The sequence below is a fragment of the Halichoeres trimaculatus genome, unplaced genomic scaffold (assembly GCF_033239565.1).
Source record: "Halichoeres trimaculatus isolate MK-OKI-2021-1 unplaced genomic scaffold, fHalTri1.1 fHalTri1_scaffold_19, whole genome shotgun sequence".
In the NCBI taxonomy this organism is placed as follows: domain Eukaryota; kingdom Metazoa; phylum Chordata; class Actinopteri; order Labriformes; family Labridae; genus Halichoeres; species Halichoeres trimaculatus.
In genome coordinates, this window is record NW_027437197.1 from 9,921,421 (window position 1) to 9,940,487 (window position 19,067).

Genomic DNA, 19,067 nt, shown 5'->3' on the forward strand with positions numbered 1-19,067 from the left:
AGGAAAAGTTTGTTTTCAATCCATCAGAGTTTTTCCAATAAAATTCCTTGGACATATTATCATCAAATGAAAGATGTTTTTTTAATGGTCAGTATAACAAACAACACAAAGATCTCTTTTGAACAAGCTTTCAATGGGAGGGATCGGAGACATGATCTTTAGTTCTTGTGCAGTGGAAAAATGTATTCATATGTTTACTGAAAGATAATACGTTGAATCTCTTTCACATGAAATACTCTCTAAATGTTCCCAAAGACAGTGTCTCTTGGCGGAGCTGTTTCAGTCTAACCAAAAACAAAAGAGGGAATTTTGTAATAAAATCACAAAGTTTGGATAAAGCATATCATCTTTCTTACTTTAGATAAACTTAAAGAAGACTTTTATTGTGCTGAACAAAGAGACTGGGTGTAGCCTCTCATCACTTACACTTGAAGCTTATTATGAAGAGATCTCTGAAGAGCCAATGTGAACAAATACAAAATCTTAGTGTTTACATCAGCACTTGGAGACCACTTGTAAAAGCTACACACACCTATCTTTAAATATTAGCCTCCGCTGCTACTTTATCCACTTTATTACTTTCCAATATGAATTACAGCCAGAGCTGACACAAACTTAGAAGATGCAGTCTGGAGAAATCTGAATTTGAAACTCCAAACTTACTGACCTGTGTTAAAAGCAGGCAGCAGTGATTATTCTCTTTTGTGTGTGTACTATATGTACAAGAGGACATCAAATTCTTTAAACACTGACAACCAGATAGAAACCAAACTGTATACATCTTAAACCTTTGAGATAACTCTTTTTTAAGGAAGAGCTACCTCCCTCCATGGGCCTTTTGTGCTCGGAATCTCTGCTCTTTGGTGGTAAAGGATTAACATTTGCTTGATGTAACAGAGCTGACTCTTTTCACAGTAATCAAAGCCAGTGCAATTATCATGTAGCACGTGAAAAGGAATCTAAATAATCAGATAATCCTACCAAACCAAGCTAAAAACCAACAGTGCAAACCAATGGCTGCCTGAACTTTGCTGCAGTCACCACTCAGCTGGGTTTGGCTTTTCCATCTCACCACTAATAACAGAAGACGAGGGCATGTAAACATTCTTGTTGCTTATTGTGTTACCTTAGTGACGTAGATGTGGTCAGGGTGATGTTTGGCGGGCGTGACCATAAGTGTGATGCGTTCGTACAGTTGGATGCCAGTCAGAGAGGTGACCCCCATGTATAGGAAGATACCAAAGAGCACAGCCAGAGGGATGAGGCGGAGCATGTCTGTCATCACTATGGACATACCTGAAAGGAAGAAGGTGGTTAAAGAAAAGGTTTTGATTAAATCAGGTATTTTTCAGATGCTTCAGAAAAATATACAACTGTGGAGGGCATTATTCTTTCAACATGGGAGCAGGCCTCGTGATAAACAGGCTGTAATTACTGTTTATTTGAAACATATCCACTGTTCAGCTGACTTAGTTAAAACACTACTTGAGCTAATCCAAACGGCCTTATTCCTGATCTGAACAGTATTTCAATCAAATAAAAGCTCAACAATCACGATGAGTCATAATGGTTGTGTACCCATACTGGATTAAACTACACTTAAGACGACTTTGGGAACCACCTTAATTGAAACAAGATATTCTGCTGGAAACACAGGGCCAGCCAGTGGAGGAAAAAACATGTTGAAATGTCAGATATACTGTTTAAGTTCAGCTATTTTTATGTGGAAAAATATCTGTTGATGGGTTACAGTGAGGGTCAGTTAGATCAGAATTTGTAAACAGCATCCAAAACCTTTTTTTAAAGATCTTAGCAGTAGTAAATCCATGCTTCATGGATGCCAAGATATGGAGGAGCTGCAGAGGCACAAATCTGTACCTTCCAAACTTGATTTTGTTTTGAAACCAAGTGTTGAGCCTTAGACATAATGAAGGCTTTAGACTGAGATTATGAGGGCTGCCATACATTTTCTAAACTACCAGATATTGTGTTTGCATGTTTGAAGCTTCAAACTCAGGATCAGTCAGCCATCACTTCCATTTTGGGAACCATGCTAACATTTAGGGCTGGGACAATTCTCGTGATACAATGCTATTAAGGTTTTTGGGGTGCTGATGTGATTTAAATTGTGATGAAAAAGTTCAGTGATTATGATAATGTCTACAGACTATATCAGGAGCCATATTTTCCCATAAAATGCACATCATGTGAGTCAGAGAGAAACAAATCACCCTCTGCTGGAGAAAAGTGGTAACTTTTTTCCAATCCAGTTTATAAACAAAGCCTGAAAAGAAGAATTTAAATTTGAAAAAGAAAAAAAAATAATTGACAAAAATCTTGATTTTGATATTGTCAAACAAAAAATCCAGATATAACAATTTTCAATTTTTCTTCCACCCCCACTAATACTTGCAGCTAATGTGTAAGAACAGTTGCTAATTCTTCATCCCCAAAACTCCCATCATTCCCTGTTATCTTACCAACAAGAACAGCCACCAGGAGCCCAGTCAGCCTCTGCTCTTTCACTTCTTGGATCATGGGCTTCTCTCCAGGTGCCGTTGCTTTACTCATCACGGTGAGGGCATTGACGTGAGTGACGGAGCGCACAGTGGCTGCGGTGAGCCATGGCAGACCAAAGAGAGGACAGATGGCACCGAGGATGACGATGAGAAGAAGATCCAGGTGGAAGCCTGAGCCTTTGACCAGCCGACGCTCCTTCTTACTGACAATGAGTCTGAGTAGAAATTGGATAGGTTAGTTAGAAATAAAGCTCTGTGTTGCAGCATCACAGCAGATGATCCAGTGTACGTACGAAGTTATCTGAGTTTCCATGAAAATGAGGATAAAGACTAGAAGTGCAGGTACGATGGATGCTCCCATCATCCAGGTGGGAAATGGCTGCTTGTCACCGAAAGGACTGATGAACCAACCACGCTTATCAGGAGAGGTGACGGAGAAGCCTGACGGCACGTCCAGTTTCTTTAAGTAAACAGAGATAGTGTTTGAAAATAAGACTTGAGGCTGATGTGTTGAATTAAATGCGTGACCGTAACCAAAAGAAGTGACCTTTGACCTACCTGAGTGTAAGTATCTGTAATGGCATAATCCACTAACACTGACAGGAGTATTGAGATTGGGATGCCAAAATCACCAATGATTCTTCTAGCCTGGAGGTTTAGAGAAAACAAACTTTGACTAAGTCAAGAAGAATAATGAACCAGAGTTCAGCTCAAACCACAGAAAGAGCAAAACAAAAAGAAACACCTCGTTCTGAGCGCTGAGTCACTATTTCTCTGGAACTACGATGGATTTTTAGAGTTCCTGAACTCTTATCCACAGAGTTGAGACGTTTGGAAAGAGCAGAACTTGCTTTTTGAGATGTAGGCGTATTTACTGTTGTGCTATTTTGTTTATATACAAGAGGGATTTTAAGAGCTGATATCTGTAGATAGATATTCAACTTTTTAATCTGACCAGGCTCATTAAACAAAGTAGGTTCAGAGAAAACCTGGGGAGTTTGAAGATAATTTTGTTAATATATTGAAATTTGGACAGGAACGAATAATGTTTCCACGACTTTGTCGACATCAATGCTCCGTAAGATGCTCACACAAAGCTTTTAACTTATTCTCTGAATCCAACAACTCAACAAGACTCAGTAAAGCAGTTTACCTTTCCCCCTAAAAACCGACTGTTTCGAAATTTCCTGAGGAAGAAAGCAATAAAGAAAGTTCCCATCATGAGGACCAGAGACAGCAGAGCAGTGTTGGGCTGGTTATATACAGGGCCATCATAGTCTCTGAGCCCGGTGGCTGGGGTGGCGTCAGTGGGATATATGGCCATGAGTGGATGTTCCCGAAACACCTAGGTACAAGATCAAAGGAAGAATAATGAGGTGTAGTTTTTGGATGTCTCTTATTAAGCTCAGTGTAGTGTTTGTGTCTTGTCACCTTGATGAGCTTTGAAAACGTCTCATAAATGAAGATAAGAGAGATGAGAAAAGCAAAAATCTCCTGGGTGAAGGGCGAGATGTAGCGGACGAGAAAGCTTCCCTCTGCTGCTACAATCACCAGGACGATGAAGATGAGCCAGAAACCGATCCACACGCGACCAGTCAGGTACTCAAAGTTGTGGGCCTGACAGAACTGAGTAAAAAAGTCGGATATAAGGACAAAAAGGTTTACATAGCGCGCCTTATTTAACAGCTGATTTAAATCATACACATTTTTTGAAAGAATACCTTGTAATATGCTTCTTCAAACACCAACAAAGGCCCTGAGAAGCCAATAATGAGGAGCGGCTGACCAGCCAGCAGCGAGAAAATAACCCCAAGAGTAGCAGTTGACACTATTAGCTCTGTCACTCCCATCATGCCTTCTGTTTTCTCTCCTGAATGTGCAAACAGAAAAAAAAACACATTTCACATGCACAGTTAAATAAACATGATGGTATACAAGTAATACTCTTGTGTGCTGTAGCTTCTGTTTACCCAGCAGGCCTCCGAAGGTAATAGTTGGGGACAATGCAGCAAAATAGATGAAGATGACCGCAGCAACGCACTGCATGTCCAGGGAATCTTTGAGGTCGCTGATGTATTGTGGATAGCGGCGGCGGATGTCGTGGATCAGGCCTCCGAAAGGGATCCCTGAGCGCTTTAAAGGGTCCACCTCCTGGTCTCCTTCCTCTTCCTCTTCAGGACTCACCTCTGGAGAGTTTGGTAAAGGGTTCATTACATGATGAAACCACCACGTTAACTGGTATCATATAAACGACAGAAGTAGTTTAAACCTTTGGCACTCTGTGGTATCTGATTTGCCTCAAAGAAGTGTCCCATATAGAACTTTGTGGACTACCTTTGTTGTTCAGCTCGATGCCCCCTATTGATTGTTGCTTCTTGAGTTCTCTTTCTTTCCTCTTGCGCAGCATCTGCTTCTGGAAATCAGCCACGGTCTTTAGGAGGTCTTTTCCTTCAACATCTGAAGGTGGAATGACGATGCTGCAGTCCAGGAACTCATTGATACCATTCAGGAGGTCTTGTCTGTCATCAGCAAAGTAGGCCACCTCATGGAAACTCTACAACAGGACACAATCAAACATTACTCAAAAAGGTAACATCGATAAGTAGCCTTTGTATCTACCAACTGAGGTAAAGTGGCACCCCAGCCTCCACAGTGTTAAAGTTAGTAATCCAATTGATTGTATGTCTTTTATGCAATATATGTAATCAGATCTTTAATTAGGTAACTAAAATTTCACATCACATCTTTTAACCTCCAAACCTACCTTGTCAGACATTAAAGTAGAGAAGGAGCGTCCAATCTCATGATAGTCCATGTTGGACTGACTGGGACCAAGCAGGACAAAAAGAAAACGAACAGGGACGGGGATTTCCAGGACGGACTCCAGAAGGACGGCTTCACTCAGCCTGACGAAGGCCATGGCAGGCTGCTCCAGAAACTCGACACAGCCTGAAGGGAGTCAAAGGTTTTTATTGTTTTTTGATGGAAGGTCAGCTTTTTTTTTTTTTTTTTTTTGTAGACACTTGTTTTTTCTAAACATCTCAACAGAATTGGTTCTGCAATAAGCTAAACTGTCTATAAGGCTGAATGAAGACAATAGTTGATAAGAACAAACAGTGAATTTAGAGCCATGAGCATTGAGTGTGTCCTCGGATTCAGACTCATATAATTTTCTTATTTTTTATTTAAAGCCCAGCCTGAAGGAGGCTTTACCACCAACAGATTTTTCCCATGACAATTTCTAAAAATGAAGCAAACAAAAGACATAATCCCTCTGACTAATGTAATTTGTCAGAACTACCAGAGCTTACCAACTAAAACAATGACAGCTTCAGCCTCTTTGGGAATCTTGGCGAGCAGTTTCATCGATCTGGCTGCAGCTGGATGGCTCTCAGGAGGCAGAGGGTGGAGGGATTTCTGGGAGGGAGAACACAAGTAAATTCAACCTCATAATCGTTCTATCCAACAAGAAGTGACACCATTATATACAACATGGGAGCAAACAATGTATGTACAAACAATAATAATCTAATGGGCTGGAACAGTTCATTTCAAGTAAGAGCGTGACTGCTTCTTTATGTCTAAAAAGAATTATTTTAATAGGCTGTTTTAAATTTGCCAACATTTTAAGCTGTGGGGAGCATTAAGATTTCACAGTTAATGCATCAAGAAGCTTTAACTAGAAGCACCTGTAAGCTGACTAAGAGCATAATTCAACACATGTGGCACAGGGAGGCTTACTCTCTCCAACTTCAAGAACTACCTACACGACTTCTGACCTCATGGAGGGTGTTTCAAAGAACAATGCTAGAGCCACAGGCCTCACATCGGGGCTTTAGTGTAATCATGCTTAAATCTCTGCTAACTGCTGATTCTTAGAACTTAATTCAAACCATAAACTAGAAGGAGACACCTCAAGATTGCTTTTATCTCTGTCCATTTAGATAGCTGAGTTCAATTATCCTCGTGGAGTCCTGTCAAAACTAGTTACTCTGGCTTTGGCAAATCGTATTTACAGCTCTGTCCGCCTGCGCTGTTTCAACTATGTCACAATTTATCACCGTCCAGGCCTCATTGCGCTCAGATCTTTGCTTACAGCTTTTAAAAATGGACCCAAAGAATAAAGGAAAAACACAGGCTGATGCAGAGTTAAGGTCAAACAAATGTCAGAAACGTACAAACAGGCTGACAAACACGTCCTGTTTTGGGTCGTATACAGGTCCTTTGTTATCCTGGTGCTCCTCGTGCTCCTCTGTAACCAGCGGCAGGTTGGTGTCCTGGACGTGGTTCTGATTGAAGCTGTTGTGACCGATGCTGCTGGATGACTGATGGCGATGAAAGCGATGCTTCAGATCACTCGGATGGCTTTGAAAGAAGAAAAGATGGAACACAAGCATGAGTCTTTAGCTATGATAGCAACTCTGTGAGGCCCTCTGTGGACACAGCTGTGCTCTGAGCTAATGCCAACAACAGCCTGCTAACGTGATGACAAGGACTCAAAATAAAGCTGGGGCTGATGGGAGTTTCTGAAAGTTTACTTCTCCTAAACAAAAGCAGGATGCTGAAGAGCTACAATGTTATCCTGATTATATCATATCCTGTGTAATTCTCATATTAAAACATCCGATAGCTGTCCAAACATTCACTTTTTTGTTCCAAACAATTAAAAAACCACATGTGCTGCTAAATGGATAGTTTTAAAGTCATTGTGGACAAATACAGCTAAACACCACACATCTGACAAAGTGTTTTCTAAGGATAAAACAGCTTATTTTCAAAGATGTCGAACATAATGCTTCTAATCCCACTCAGCTGTGCTGTGATTGACCAGTACTTGTTGACTCAAGGCTTGCCTTTAGGGAATTTTGGGCCAGGAAGCTTTTTCTCACCCTGAGGAAAAGGAAAGCAGAGTTTGTGTCCAGTGCAAAACTCCATGGTTACTTGTTTTTATAGCTCAAAACATAACCTTTACTTAACCTTATTACTGGTGTAAGGTGTTGCTGCTTCATTAACTGTTGAACACACACTGTTAAAAAGACTCAGTTGCGTTTCGCAAACAAAACCAAACGGTCAGTTTCAGGAAAAAAGGACGTTATTTTTCACTTTAGTTTTGACACTATCAGCATCTCATCAGTAAAAATCCTTTGTGTGGCTTTTTTGGCTTTCCAAGCAAATCTAGCAACTAGAAGTTGGAATTTAAGACACCCAAACATGAGTGTATATCTACTCAACATCCCCCCAGTCGTTAATTTTCTACCCGTAAAATGGAAAATATTTACAATGCATTTATATTAAACTGCCTGCAGGATAATTAGGACTGTAGAAGTGTCCAGCACAGCTGTGTTTCTTCTTCACATAATCCACGTTCTGTTCATTCAACATGTTAAATAGCTTTACCTCATGTAGTTGTAATGCAGCTCATAAATTAAGAAAAGCTATCAGCAAAACCCTTCATAATCTAATCCATCTTTCAATGCAGGCTTATTAGAAAGCACTTAAGACAAAGTCTGAGTGGAAACAGTAATTTATCCTAAAGTGATATTTGCATTAGAGCAGCAATAAAACAGCCCGAGACTAATCTGTTTAGGCTTATTATCCGTACTTTGTGCATGTGAGTTCAGGAGCAAGCATGTTTCCTCTCTATGAGAAGTATTCAATGTGTCACACCAGCCAAGTTTTTTAACAGTGCACCATTCCTGCTCAGTCCAATGGTGACATCACTTCAGACATGAGGACAACATGGTCCAATAAGACGGCGCCCAAATTGGACGAGACAGCGCCCAGGACAAAAGAACGAGGTGTGACTCTGAAATGAATTGTGCTCAAGACGTTTCCAGAGGATCTTTAAAGTGCTCTGAGTAAGCGATGAGCTAAATTTTTGCAGCGCCTCAGTGTGTTTCTTTCCACGTCGTAAATCGGATATCTCACACTGGTGATGATTCCGATGATGAGAGAGTGTTATTTTTTTCACGGTGGAAGCAGTCAGTGACATGCTGGGAGTTTATGTGGAAAGGCTATAAAAACTGGTATTAATGCATGAGGCCTGCCGCTAAGAACTTCTGCTTTTGAGCTCATCTCTTGTGTGATTCTGAGAATGCAAAACCCATCCCATGCACGTTAGTAACACTGCAAAATCCATCACATCAGTTTAAGGAACATGTTTGTTTTCAAAGACCTAAGAGACAAAGAAATCTTTAAAAGTGTCGGCACACCAAATCCTTTTTTCATGCAACATTACTGTTACTGGTAAAACCTGGGCTGTACCATTCTGAATCAACAGAGGGGGAGCCAGTCACAGGGCTTTGGTCTGGTGGATTGGGAGAGCTGTGCACAGAGACATGACGGTGAATTATTATTCTTAAAGGTATGGGATCATTTTTTTTTCAAAATCACTTGTCCCAGGCAGTTATTGAAATGGACAAACAGTATTTTATTTTAAATCACTTCAACAACCTCAAGCTGAAGGCAGAGCTGGAAGAAAAAAATACCAAAACTTTAGGACTCATCTTGGCACAACATGACAGAGAAATCCATCCAACAGACGCTGAGATCTATCACTCAACTGCACAAATGTGTTGGCATTTATGTAAGTCAACTTCAAAAAGTGACCTTAAATATCTTAAAAAAATAAACCTCCAAGTCATCTAACATGAAAAACTGTTTTGATGACAGAACCGTGCTCCAGCAGGCATGACTTATCTTTCCTTTTTGTAATTCAACTTGACAGCCGACGTTTAGTTCAGTGTTTTTTCTGGTTATCTAACACTAAAAGATCTATAACGCACCACATGATGTGCACTGTTCCATTGGCTGTGTGTGTAAGGTCAGTTTAGCTGGCATGTCAATGCAAGTTTCAATCAATAAGAGGGGACCAGAAATAGAGGGAGGGAGAGTACGACATGTCACATGTTTTCATCCACATGCTTATTTGATTTTAAAATAGCAGCATACAGGATGTGATGTAACCATGCCCTCTGGTGTTCTGTGGGCACGGCTGAGAGAGTCTAAACTTTTATATTGAGATCTGGACACCTGGAAGTAAACTGTGGTGTCCAGTGATAACCATCTGCTTTCCAGACTTACTCCCACTCTGCTCATTTACCAAAATCACATCCAATTACTCCCAACAAGTCCGTTAAACTTCACTGAAAAACAGCCTGCTCATGTAGAAACCACAATGCTTCCAAATCTCAAACTCCAAAACAACAACTGGCCCTGCCGGCGAGCAGAGGTAAAACTTCTGAGCAAAGACACAGAATGGCTGGATGTTTAGTCAGACTCCTTTCATCTTCTTTATTCAAAGCAAACATCAGAAAAACAATGAACCTGGATTTATGAAAGGGAACAAAATAGCAGGGTTTCAACCTAGCTGGATTACATGTTTTTATAAAGCCTCAAACATTGTCTTTTTACTCTCATTGTGTAGTTACCAGAACCCGATTGAAAAACCCACTTAGGACTGAAAAGGCAGTGTTGAAAAAGAAGAGCGAGAGATCAAAATGCCAGGGTGGTTTACACGATTGCACAACCACTAACTTTGAATCTGAAGGTCTAGGTTTTAAGACCTACTGCAGTTACAGAGCATTTCTGACATTTGAATCTAAGTCAACCTCGGGGAAGTACACTCGATGATGAGCCAAGCGTTGTTAAATGTCACAATTTGGAAATTCCCTGCTCACTTCTTTCGGAGTTTGCCGTTTTGTAACAACCTCCACTACAGAACAATGATTAATGTGGAGGAAGAGGAGGTCGAGGGTTTTCTTCTCTTATACTTTATAATCTAAAATCCGTAACCAACATGCAAACAAAGCTGTATCCCCACTACAATGCAATGACTGGTTTGATAGTAAATGAATAAAGTAGCAGCTGAATCCAAGATAAAACATTTCAGGACCTGGTTCTGACTTTGTTATTAAATGGGATTGGGGTTTTTGGCAGTTTAATCAAATATGTTGACATGGTAACTATCCCACAGACCGAGACTGAGAGACAGAGTTCTTATTGAGGCTTCCATTAAACATGTAATTAAAGAATCAAGTCCTCAAAATCAACCTCTAGTCTTAGCCCTATGAAAACAGTCCTCCCACAGGCTGCTGCAGGGGAGTATGGTTTGCATAGAGTCTTGTTTAAATTACTGTTTAAAGAAAAAAGAAAAAAATAGCTGCCAGTATGAGTAATAGATGTCCTTTACGGAAGTCCTGGCAGTGCTAGGATCAGAAGAGGATGTTGTAATGTACTTATTTTGTAGTGATATACCAATAGGAATGTTTCCGGCAAGAATTTGTCACATTTTCACCAATGTTTTTTCTCCATGACTCTCTATTTAAAAGTGCTGAACTCTCTGTTTACAAATGTCTATCGCACATTTTTGATATGCTTTGCTTTGGAAAGATTTACTCGAATAGCTGAACCTGGAAGCTCAAAAAGGCTTGTCGTCTTTCTAAAATCTTGAAGGACTCTTGTCTTGATATTTCTGTTTTCTTTTCCTCATGCGTGGGTAAGAGCTAAATTGGAGGAGAATGATACCAGGGTGTAAGAGCTCCCTGTTGAGCCTCCTAAAGTGTCATGGGACTAATTTGATGCAACATCAATGGATAGGGGATTTCTCTTGAGTATTCTGGCGTGAGCTGTATCTCACTGCTCATTTACTTGTTCTATCTTTATGTCAGGATTGAGGGAACATTGGGGGCTTGTGGTAGGCTAAATAACTTATCAGTAGAGCATAAATATGGGTATAAGGGTGCAATTTTGGAGGGTTTCTTCAATGGCTGCTTAACCTTCCCATTGGAGTACAAATACTGTGTGTTTATGTCATAGACTGAGGATTAAAATGCTTCACAACGCTCACTTTCATCTTTTCCTTGACAATGTTACACGTGAGGCTTTAAACGGCTCATACATCAACAAACTCTGCAAATAAACCAGATTATAGTTGAAATAAGATTGTTCTTTTTGATGGTGGTACATTAAGTACTGTCCTTTAAAACATCAAATTGAATGTTAGCCTTGTGACTGACCTGTGTTTGAGAAGCAGAGCTCTGAGAACACTGGGTCTGTCCTCAGCTCTGATCTGATCAGAGATGATCATCGTTTCCACCACCAGATGGGCGATACCAGGCAGAGAGTTCTGCTCCAGGTCCAGAAGGACAGCGCCTAGTGAAAGGAAGACCAAAAGAAAATACTGGCTATCAAGTTGTTTTTTAAGAAACAAGAAGTGTAAACAAAGATGGAAAGATTCAAACCTGTGTCTAAGTCTTTGAGATATTCAGTAAAAAATAGCATGGATTCTTAATTGAATTGACTGAAATTAAAAGTATCACAACAAAAGTGTTTGTGAGCATTGTTTTCGTCACTTCAGTGTCCATGCAGGAGCTCTCTACCATGTGTGATGGTGCGCCGAAGCTCCAGCAAGCTGCGAAAAGACAGCGAGGCCACATGAGGTTTTCCCCAGCGGTCGGTCTCCTCCTCCACATCCTCTTCAAACTTGATCCAGCGAGCACGCTCCTTCCAACGCATTTCATGGTCCTTCTCCACAATCAGCTCGTTCAGCTCCACAAACAACTGAAGATGAAGTGGAACAGAGTGTTATGGACATGCAGCGTGTAGACGTAAAAGTGGAAAACTGCTTCTATCCATAGCTTTTCTTTTTCTTTTTCTTTTTTTATAACAGGCAGAACATGATCTTTTACTGATGGCAAACTGAGTTCAAAGACGGCTAATCCGATGACACAGTCGACACACATGTTTATGGGGACTGACTTAACTCAGTGGTTTGGATGCTACGAACGGTGGTTTGGACTGAGAGGATGACTGAATGGTTTGGAGAGACTTTTGTCACATTCCAACATTGAACTTTTAGCAAAGTGTTCTAAAAGAAACACAAAATAATATGATGTGTGTTGTTGGTACATTTATGCGGTCAAACTAAGGTCAAACATAAGGAACAGATTCTGTTTAATTTTCACCAAACCAAAAGAGACAACTCTGTCTAAAAATAGACAAAAACCTGATATATTGCTATTTTGAGACAAATTAAAGACAGCATTTAAAGTAAGTAGAGATGGTTATTTTTCTATCAGTTATAACTTTATGTCTCTTCTGTTGTCTCAAAGTAGAAACCGCACTGATCAACCCCTCAGCCCCTCATTGGGTTTTAGCCTCTTTTGGCTCCCTGCTTCGGTTTCTTCCTTTGTTGTACAGTCCAACATCATGGTGGAAATAACAAACTGATATAGTTAGCAACAGGCTAGCTAGCATAGACAGACAGCAGAAGAGTCAAATATTTCCTTCAGAGGGCCGTGAAGACCAAAGTGGAGGTTAAGGCAGAGGAAATATTGACTTCATGTCAGAATTTGTGTACAAAACTTGACTGGAGACCAACACTTTCAGGTTTTCAACTTGTTATAAGGATATGTGACTCAGCACAGACTGACGCATTGACAGCAATCAGACACCAAAGATGGAAAGTACAGTCAATGGCTAGCTCATGTGTTCACGTACTGATTTGCTCTATAACAGCTTCTCTTCACATGCCTTAAGAGGCATCGCGACATGCTACTCTTCCTCTGCCCAGAATTCTACTGCAAAGTCAAAACAGGAGCGGCGAAATATAAAAGAACTATTATACAAGCTCAAAATTAAATAGAAATCTTGAGCCCAAAAACAACGATAAAGCCTTAGACTGCTAATAATTCTACATTTAGCTTGCTTTAGCTTCTATAATTTGCCTGTAAAGTAAACTACTAAATACAAAACATTTAGTTAGGTTATGGAGTATTTCTCATCACTGCAGAGTTCTTTTGGGGATTATGTCAGTAATGTTATATTCAGAAAGCTACATGTGTAATTTATCAGCTCTCATTTACAACTTTAATTTGAATATTGGGGTCTCCAGAATGAACTTGGACTGGAAGGTTAATGACAATCTGGTGTAGTCACTTCCGCTGCCCCCAAACCCCAAGAAACTAACTGCTTTTAAGATGAAGAAACATCTGTTATAGATGAAGGACACTCTGAGATTTCATGTTGCAGACTCGTTGAAGGTTTCCTTGGCTGGAAATGTATTTAAACGTCAGAATCAAACCTCATGAGTCTTCTTATCTGCTGCTCTCTTCTTCTTCTTCAGGCTGCTTAAAGGTGTCGAACTGTTGCTGCTCCGGTTCATCTGACACCGTGACGATTTCTTCACCAGGTGGCGTCTCACCCCGGGGTTGTCCTCAAATCTGTGACCTGAAAAGACATCACAAGTATTTGGAGTCAAATGCAAAAAGGTTGCTAGGTCGTGATGTCCAACAAGCACTGTGTAAATAAAACATCTAACTCAGGGTATGTGCTCCATACTGGAAATTCACAAATCACATTTGTAATGTCTACTTCAATTTCCAGCTGACAGAAGAAGATCCTCTAACAGAAGGTGAAAGCTCCACGGGTGAGTGAGAGTCTGCAGTGTGTCCGCCATGGGAAACTGTTACAGAAGAGCTGGTTTTGCTTAGAGACATTTGTCGACTGAAAAGGAGTAATTTCATTTTCAATTTCCTCAACCACAAATCATGTTTTATTAAGTTTAGAAAAATGAGGAGGTCTCTAAATTACAGAAAGTACCTGGCAGTCATTTGCAATGCTGGTGAGGGGAGCTGAGGAAGTTATTTAATTTGGATAAAGTGTCTTGGAAATGAGAAAAGGTTAACCACCTGTGAGGAGATGTGTTTAAAGGGTGGTAAAGGATGTTTTACATGATTTGAGGAAATAGTTATAATTTGGTAAAATTGAGACACCCTATTTTGATATACTATTTGGAGGTCTGGTGTGTGCTTTCAGGCAAAAATGGTCAAACTCTGGTTCTCAGCGGCTTAAAGGGAAATTGAAGAATAGTCCTTTAACTTGTTTTTATTGCTAATCAGGTGTGCTTACGTTTCGTTTAACTACTCTCAGAAGGATCCCTGGAGTATTTTGGTTGACCTTCTACTTTCCAGACAGAATTGATGTATTAATCTCACTTAAACCTCACACATGTATGAATTTTAATCCATTGTAGGAAACATCATAGATTTTTGCCAGCAGAATGTCACTGAAGCAAAGACATTATGTGCTTAAAACATTTGTTTAGAATAAATGAACTGGGAAAGAAAATCCACTGGCACAACAGTTAAGATTGAAGATTAGAATAAAGGGTAAGTATAAGGTTGTATGAGGTAAAGCTATAATATTGGGTTGGTGTGTTTAAGGTCAGTGAAAAAAACATCTGCGGGCAAGTTCTGAAGCTGACATTTGAGTCTGGATTGAAAGAACTGCTCTCAAATTAATTTTCTGACTAAATAAACACTGTCTTTTTTAATCTTCGACATGAGCAGCTGGACCTACGTGGAGGTGACAGAAAGAGTAACTGTGTGTGTAGGTGTGTTTGAGTGTGTGTGGAGTAACGGCAGCAAGTGTTCCGTTCTGCTGCGTCATGCCTTCCTCAGGGAAACAGAGAGAAATGGAAATCAAGATGAAGTTAGACTGTGTTTCATTCCCAGACTCTCCCAAGGGGAACACTCTGAGGCTGTCCTTTGGTGACCTGCTCCAGCTGATCCGATGAGCACATTTTTCTCACCACAGGGAAGGGCATGGATTGGGCAAATAAAATGTGGTTGAAAAAGACTTCAATCTTGTGCTTGTTCTCTTCTCAAATCTGTTTTTGACCTTTGGCAATTGGTTTACGGTTTCACGAAAGACTCATCGTTTTAGAATGAATAACACATAACAATGACATCATTAAAAAGGATAAAACAGATAATGTTGGACTTCTTAAAGCAAGGTCATTCTGGTTGTATTAGTCTATTTCTTACAAAACAAAGCCTCAAGCTTCTCTATAAAGGGGTCTAAATGGGCATCTAGGTTGTAAATTCGGTCAATAATGAGACACTTGTTTTCTATAGAAAAATTAAAACCAAGAAAAAGTCATCTATCCCCATGAGACCCATCATCTCCTTTCCTAACACTGTCTTTTGTAGATGTTGGAACTTGAGGAAAGACAAAAATAATGAAAGTACAAAAATGACCTTGAAATTTGTCAATATCAAAAACACAGAGGCAAATCATTTGTGTGCCAGGTACTGTGTCGTCCATAATTTCTGTTTCTTTTGGCTCTGAGGTGAAACCGATCACTGTACAAATGTTATTGGAAAGCTTAATTTAAGAGCAAAACAAAAGGTTCTATTACTGAAATCATAATCTTGTGTTTATTTGTAGAATAAAGACTTCTTTTTGAATGACAGCGTGTGTGTACAATGTGAAATAGAATCTGGTCATTTTAAATAAAAAAGACTGAAAATCTAGTTCAGACTTCTCACTAATGTCCCATTTTAATGGGATGTTCATGATCATGTGTATTGAGTAGAATGTCCTAATCTCTAAAAGACTCTTGGAAACAAAGGTTAGCTTACTTTTTCTTTGTGTAACTTCCCACCAAAAAAGAACAAATATTATGATTGCTCTTTCTTCTGTGTTATCAAACTTGATTGTTAGTGAACTTTCATGGGAAAGGTTGTCTTTTGTCAGCTGCATCACAACTGGTCATAAACCTCTTTTTTAGTTATCATTTTCAGAGCAGGTTTTCCTGTTGGATGGAGGAGTAGTTGTTGCAGGCCCGAGAAACTGCTTTGAAGGTGATGCTGAAGGAGTCTTTGTAAAGTTAGACTGCATATTACATGGACATAGTCGCTGTGACATCACCCATCTGTTTCTGATACAAAGTTTTGAAACCTATTATCATTGGAAGCCATATTGAAAATGCTAAACTCATTCTCCCTTCTGTCAAAGACTGATCTACTTAGGCTAAGTGTACTGTCACGATGTACCTGTAAGTAATGATGAGTACCATGATGAAAACAAACTCCTGTAGGCATTTATCATAGTTTACACAACACTAATCGGCTATACTGTTAAATAATGCAAACATTACTGGTCAAGACCAGGGTTATTTTTTTTAAATTGAGTGATAAATATTTAAGGAATGTGGGCAAAAATATGTTTTGTCTCAGCTGTAGCTCTTGTTGATTACAGCCACTGCTGATTGTAAACAATCACAGTTGATAGACATCACATTACATGAGATGGTGTATTTTTGATTTTAAAAAAAAGCTGAACAAAGAACAAAAACAACCTAAATTTGATGTGAATCAAGGATCAGAGGTGGGTACTGCTAGCTGTGCTAACTTAAGCCACATTTAGCAAAGTCAATGTAATTGTTTACCCCGAGACTCAATGGTTCTGTGGTCAGTCATGACTCATGTTTGTTTTTTCTTAGTTCAGACTTGGAATTTTAAAGTCCATTTGAATGACCAGCAAAGTTTGCTTTGGATCATCCCTTGTTCTAACAAGACTTGAAAAGAGCTATCAGACATGGCTTAGCAAAATCTAAGTCATCTTAGCTCAAAGAGTGCTTCAGCCTAAAAATGAACTGAATTCCAACTTCATTTCTTTGCATTTCTAGGAAAGAAGTTCCATAAAACAGCAAAAAAAACATTTTGCAGGTCAATGAAACATCTTTCCACTCTATCAATGGTTAATGGCAAATGGACCTGTCAAATAGAGGCCACTGGATCAATAGGAAAGCAGGAAGTATACCCCAGCCGAGCACTGTGTCAATTCACTCGATGCAATGGTCAAACTTTTGTATGTGACAGTGAATAAGTTCTATTGCCATTAATTAAGCAGCAGCAGGCTACAATCAATGGCAACAAGTGAGCTTCTATTCATTGATTATCCATGAAAAAGCTGAAATGAATGCTCATAAATTTCAAATCTTAGATGCACTATTATTACATAACAGCCTTTATCACCAACAGCTTGACACATTGTCAATGACCAAGTCTACGTGATTTAAGCTCCACGCCTAATGGACAGCAGGTGAATAATTAAAAAAAAATCATCAAAAACACAGCTATGCAAAACTTACATGTAGGCTCGATTGCTGTATCAACTTGAGTTTGGATTGACTCAAGCAAGTCATAGTCATCAAAATCCAAAACAAACTCATCAAAATCCTCAAATCCCTCAGCATTGGACATCGAGCTGCGGTAATCATGGTGGCTCTTTGTGGTGCCTCTTTGGGTACTGCACCGGCGCTCTTGACCATGGTGGTCAATGCTTAGCCTCTTATCAGAGGTCCCATGTCCCTGGTTCTCCTTTCCCTCAGTGTCTGTCATCTCCACGGCCGGTACCTCCTCCTATCCTCCTCTCTCCAAGCGGACACACTGCTCATCCAGGGCTCGTAATCATGAACGTGGTTTCTCCTGGGTCACTACGGATGAGAGCTGGTCCCAGAAGTCACTGCTACCCTACTTGACTGTGACCAAAAAGCCAAGAAATTTTGTGTAAACTTCAAAGACAATCTCCAATGTGTGACTTCTCAAAAAGTCCAGCCTTTAGAATGCAAAAGTAGGCTTTTTGGACCAGTTTTTGGTCCAACTTGTGAAAATGATACAGGAAGCTAAAACTTTTTAAATGAAAAAAAAAAAAAAAAAAGTTTAAAACAGGTGGAAGTCACACCCTAAGGCACAGACCCCCCCTGCTGCATCCACAATCAGAAACATGCATAAATGGCAGCAAATATCACTTTAGCTACAACTTCATACCAAGTATTGATAGGGGATGGTCTACTCAGAGGGACCTGCCTGTCAACTGGATGGTTGTCCCGCCTTTTTTAATGATGTCCAAGCATATTGATCTTACTGACTGTTGGAAAGCCAACACTTAGTGGTTCAGGAAAGAGGAGTTCAAGCCATTGGTTTCCATCCCAACATCCATCAGATCCCCATCATGTGACACATGGAGGGGTATGGGTCAAGTTCTGGTTTTTGCATTACAGCAGCATGTACTCTATATACCACTACAAGACTTTAAGCATGCAACTGTCGCTAAAGTAAAGTAAAGTAAACATCAGAACATGCAATGCCATTTCTGTACCTTGGTCTTTATAGAAGCCAAAGTAACCTCAGTGGTGTTGTGGTCTGACTTGTCTACTACATGTCCACTAGAACAACAAACATAAGGTAAATCTGATTGTCTTTCAGGTCACTTGACTGTCTTACATACTTGGCTGTGATTGATCGAACGCATCAACAAAACTTGACAAATCCTTAAGAAATAAAGGCAATTCAAGACACAATTTAATCACACAAGTAATAAAGTGCTAATGAATCTAGAGCACTGGTTATGATTTCACGTTAGTTTCCGATAGCACTAGGAAAAATTATGGAGGATATTTTTATATATATAAATCTCAAGTTATTTTGTGAGCAAAAATTTTAAATTGATTGCAAATGGCTGGCCAATCACCAACAGAGAGAAGAGGAAGAGGTGAGAAATTGGCCAGGAATGTCAAAACACACAACTGGCACTGTGAAAAGGATGTCGACCAAAAGGCAGCAGACAGGGAGATGACCTTATACAGATGCTTCTAGTGTTTTCTAGATCTCTTTAGAAAGCTAATCAAAAGATGTTAATGTCTGATATGTTTAATTTTAGTTTAACCTGAAATTAGACTAATCATAATAGTAGTAATAG

At 39.7% G+C, this 19,067-nt stretch overlaps 1 protein-coding gene across 2 annotated transcripts in view; it reads right to left on the bottom strand.

Moving 5' to 3' along the window:
- slc4a3 (solute carrier family 4 member 3) overlaps positions 1 to 19,067 on the bottom strand; it is a 45,668-nt gene that overhangs the window by 5,324 nt on the left and 21,277 nt on the right. For both annotated transcript variants that reach the window (XM_074695103.1, XM_074695102.1), the window contains 15 exons: positions 13,603 to 13,748; positions 11,900 to 12,080; positions 11,537 to 11,672; positions 6,698 to 6,884; positions 5,831 to 5,936; positions 5,284 to 5,468; positions 4,854 to 5,073; positions 4,490 to 4,705; positions 4,241 to 4,389; positions 3,951 to 4,145; positions 3,673 to 3,864; positions 3,078 to 3,167; positions 2,813 to 2,979; positions 2,481 to 2,734; positions 1,127 to 1,296 (listed from right to left, as the gene is read on the bottom strand). In XM_074695103.1, the coding sequence (XP_074551204.1) occupies positions 1,127 to 1,296; positions 2,481 to 2,734; positions 2,813 to 2,979; positions 3,078 to 3,167; positions 3,673 to 3,864; positions 3,951 to 4,145; positions 4,241 to 4,389; positions 4,490 to 4,705; positions 4,854 to 5,073; positions 5,284 to 5,468; positions 5,831 to 5,936; positions 6,698 to 6,884; positions 11,537 to 11,672; positions 11,900 to 12,080; positions 13,603 to 13,748 (2,594 nt within the window). The remainder of the gene's footprint in view (positions 1 to 1,126; positions 1,297 to 2,480; positions 2,735 to 2,812; positions 2,980 to 3,077; positions 3,168 to 3,672; positions 3,865 to 3,950; positions 4,146 to 4,240; positions 4,390 to 4,489; positions 4,706 to 4,853; positions 5,074 to 5,283; positions 5,469 to 5,830; positions 5,937 to 6,697; positions 6,885 to 11,536; positions 11,673 to 11,899; positions 12,081 to 13,602; positions 13,749 to 19,067) is intronic.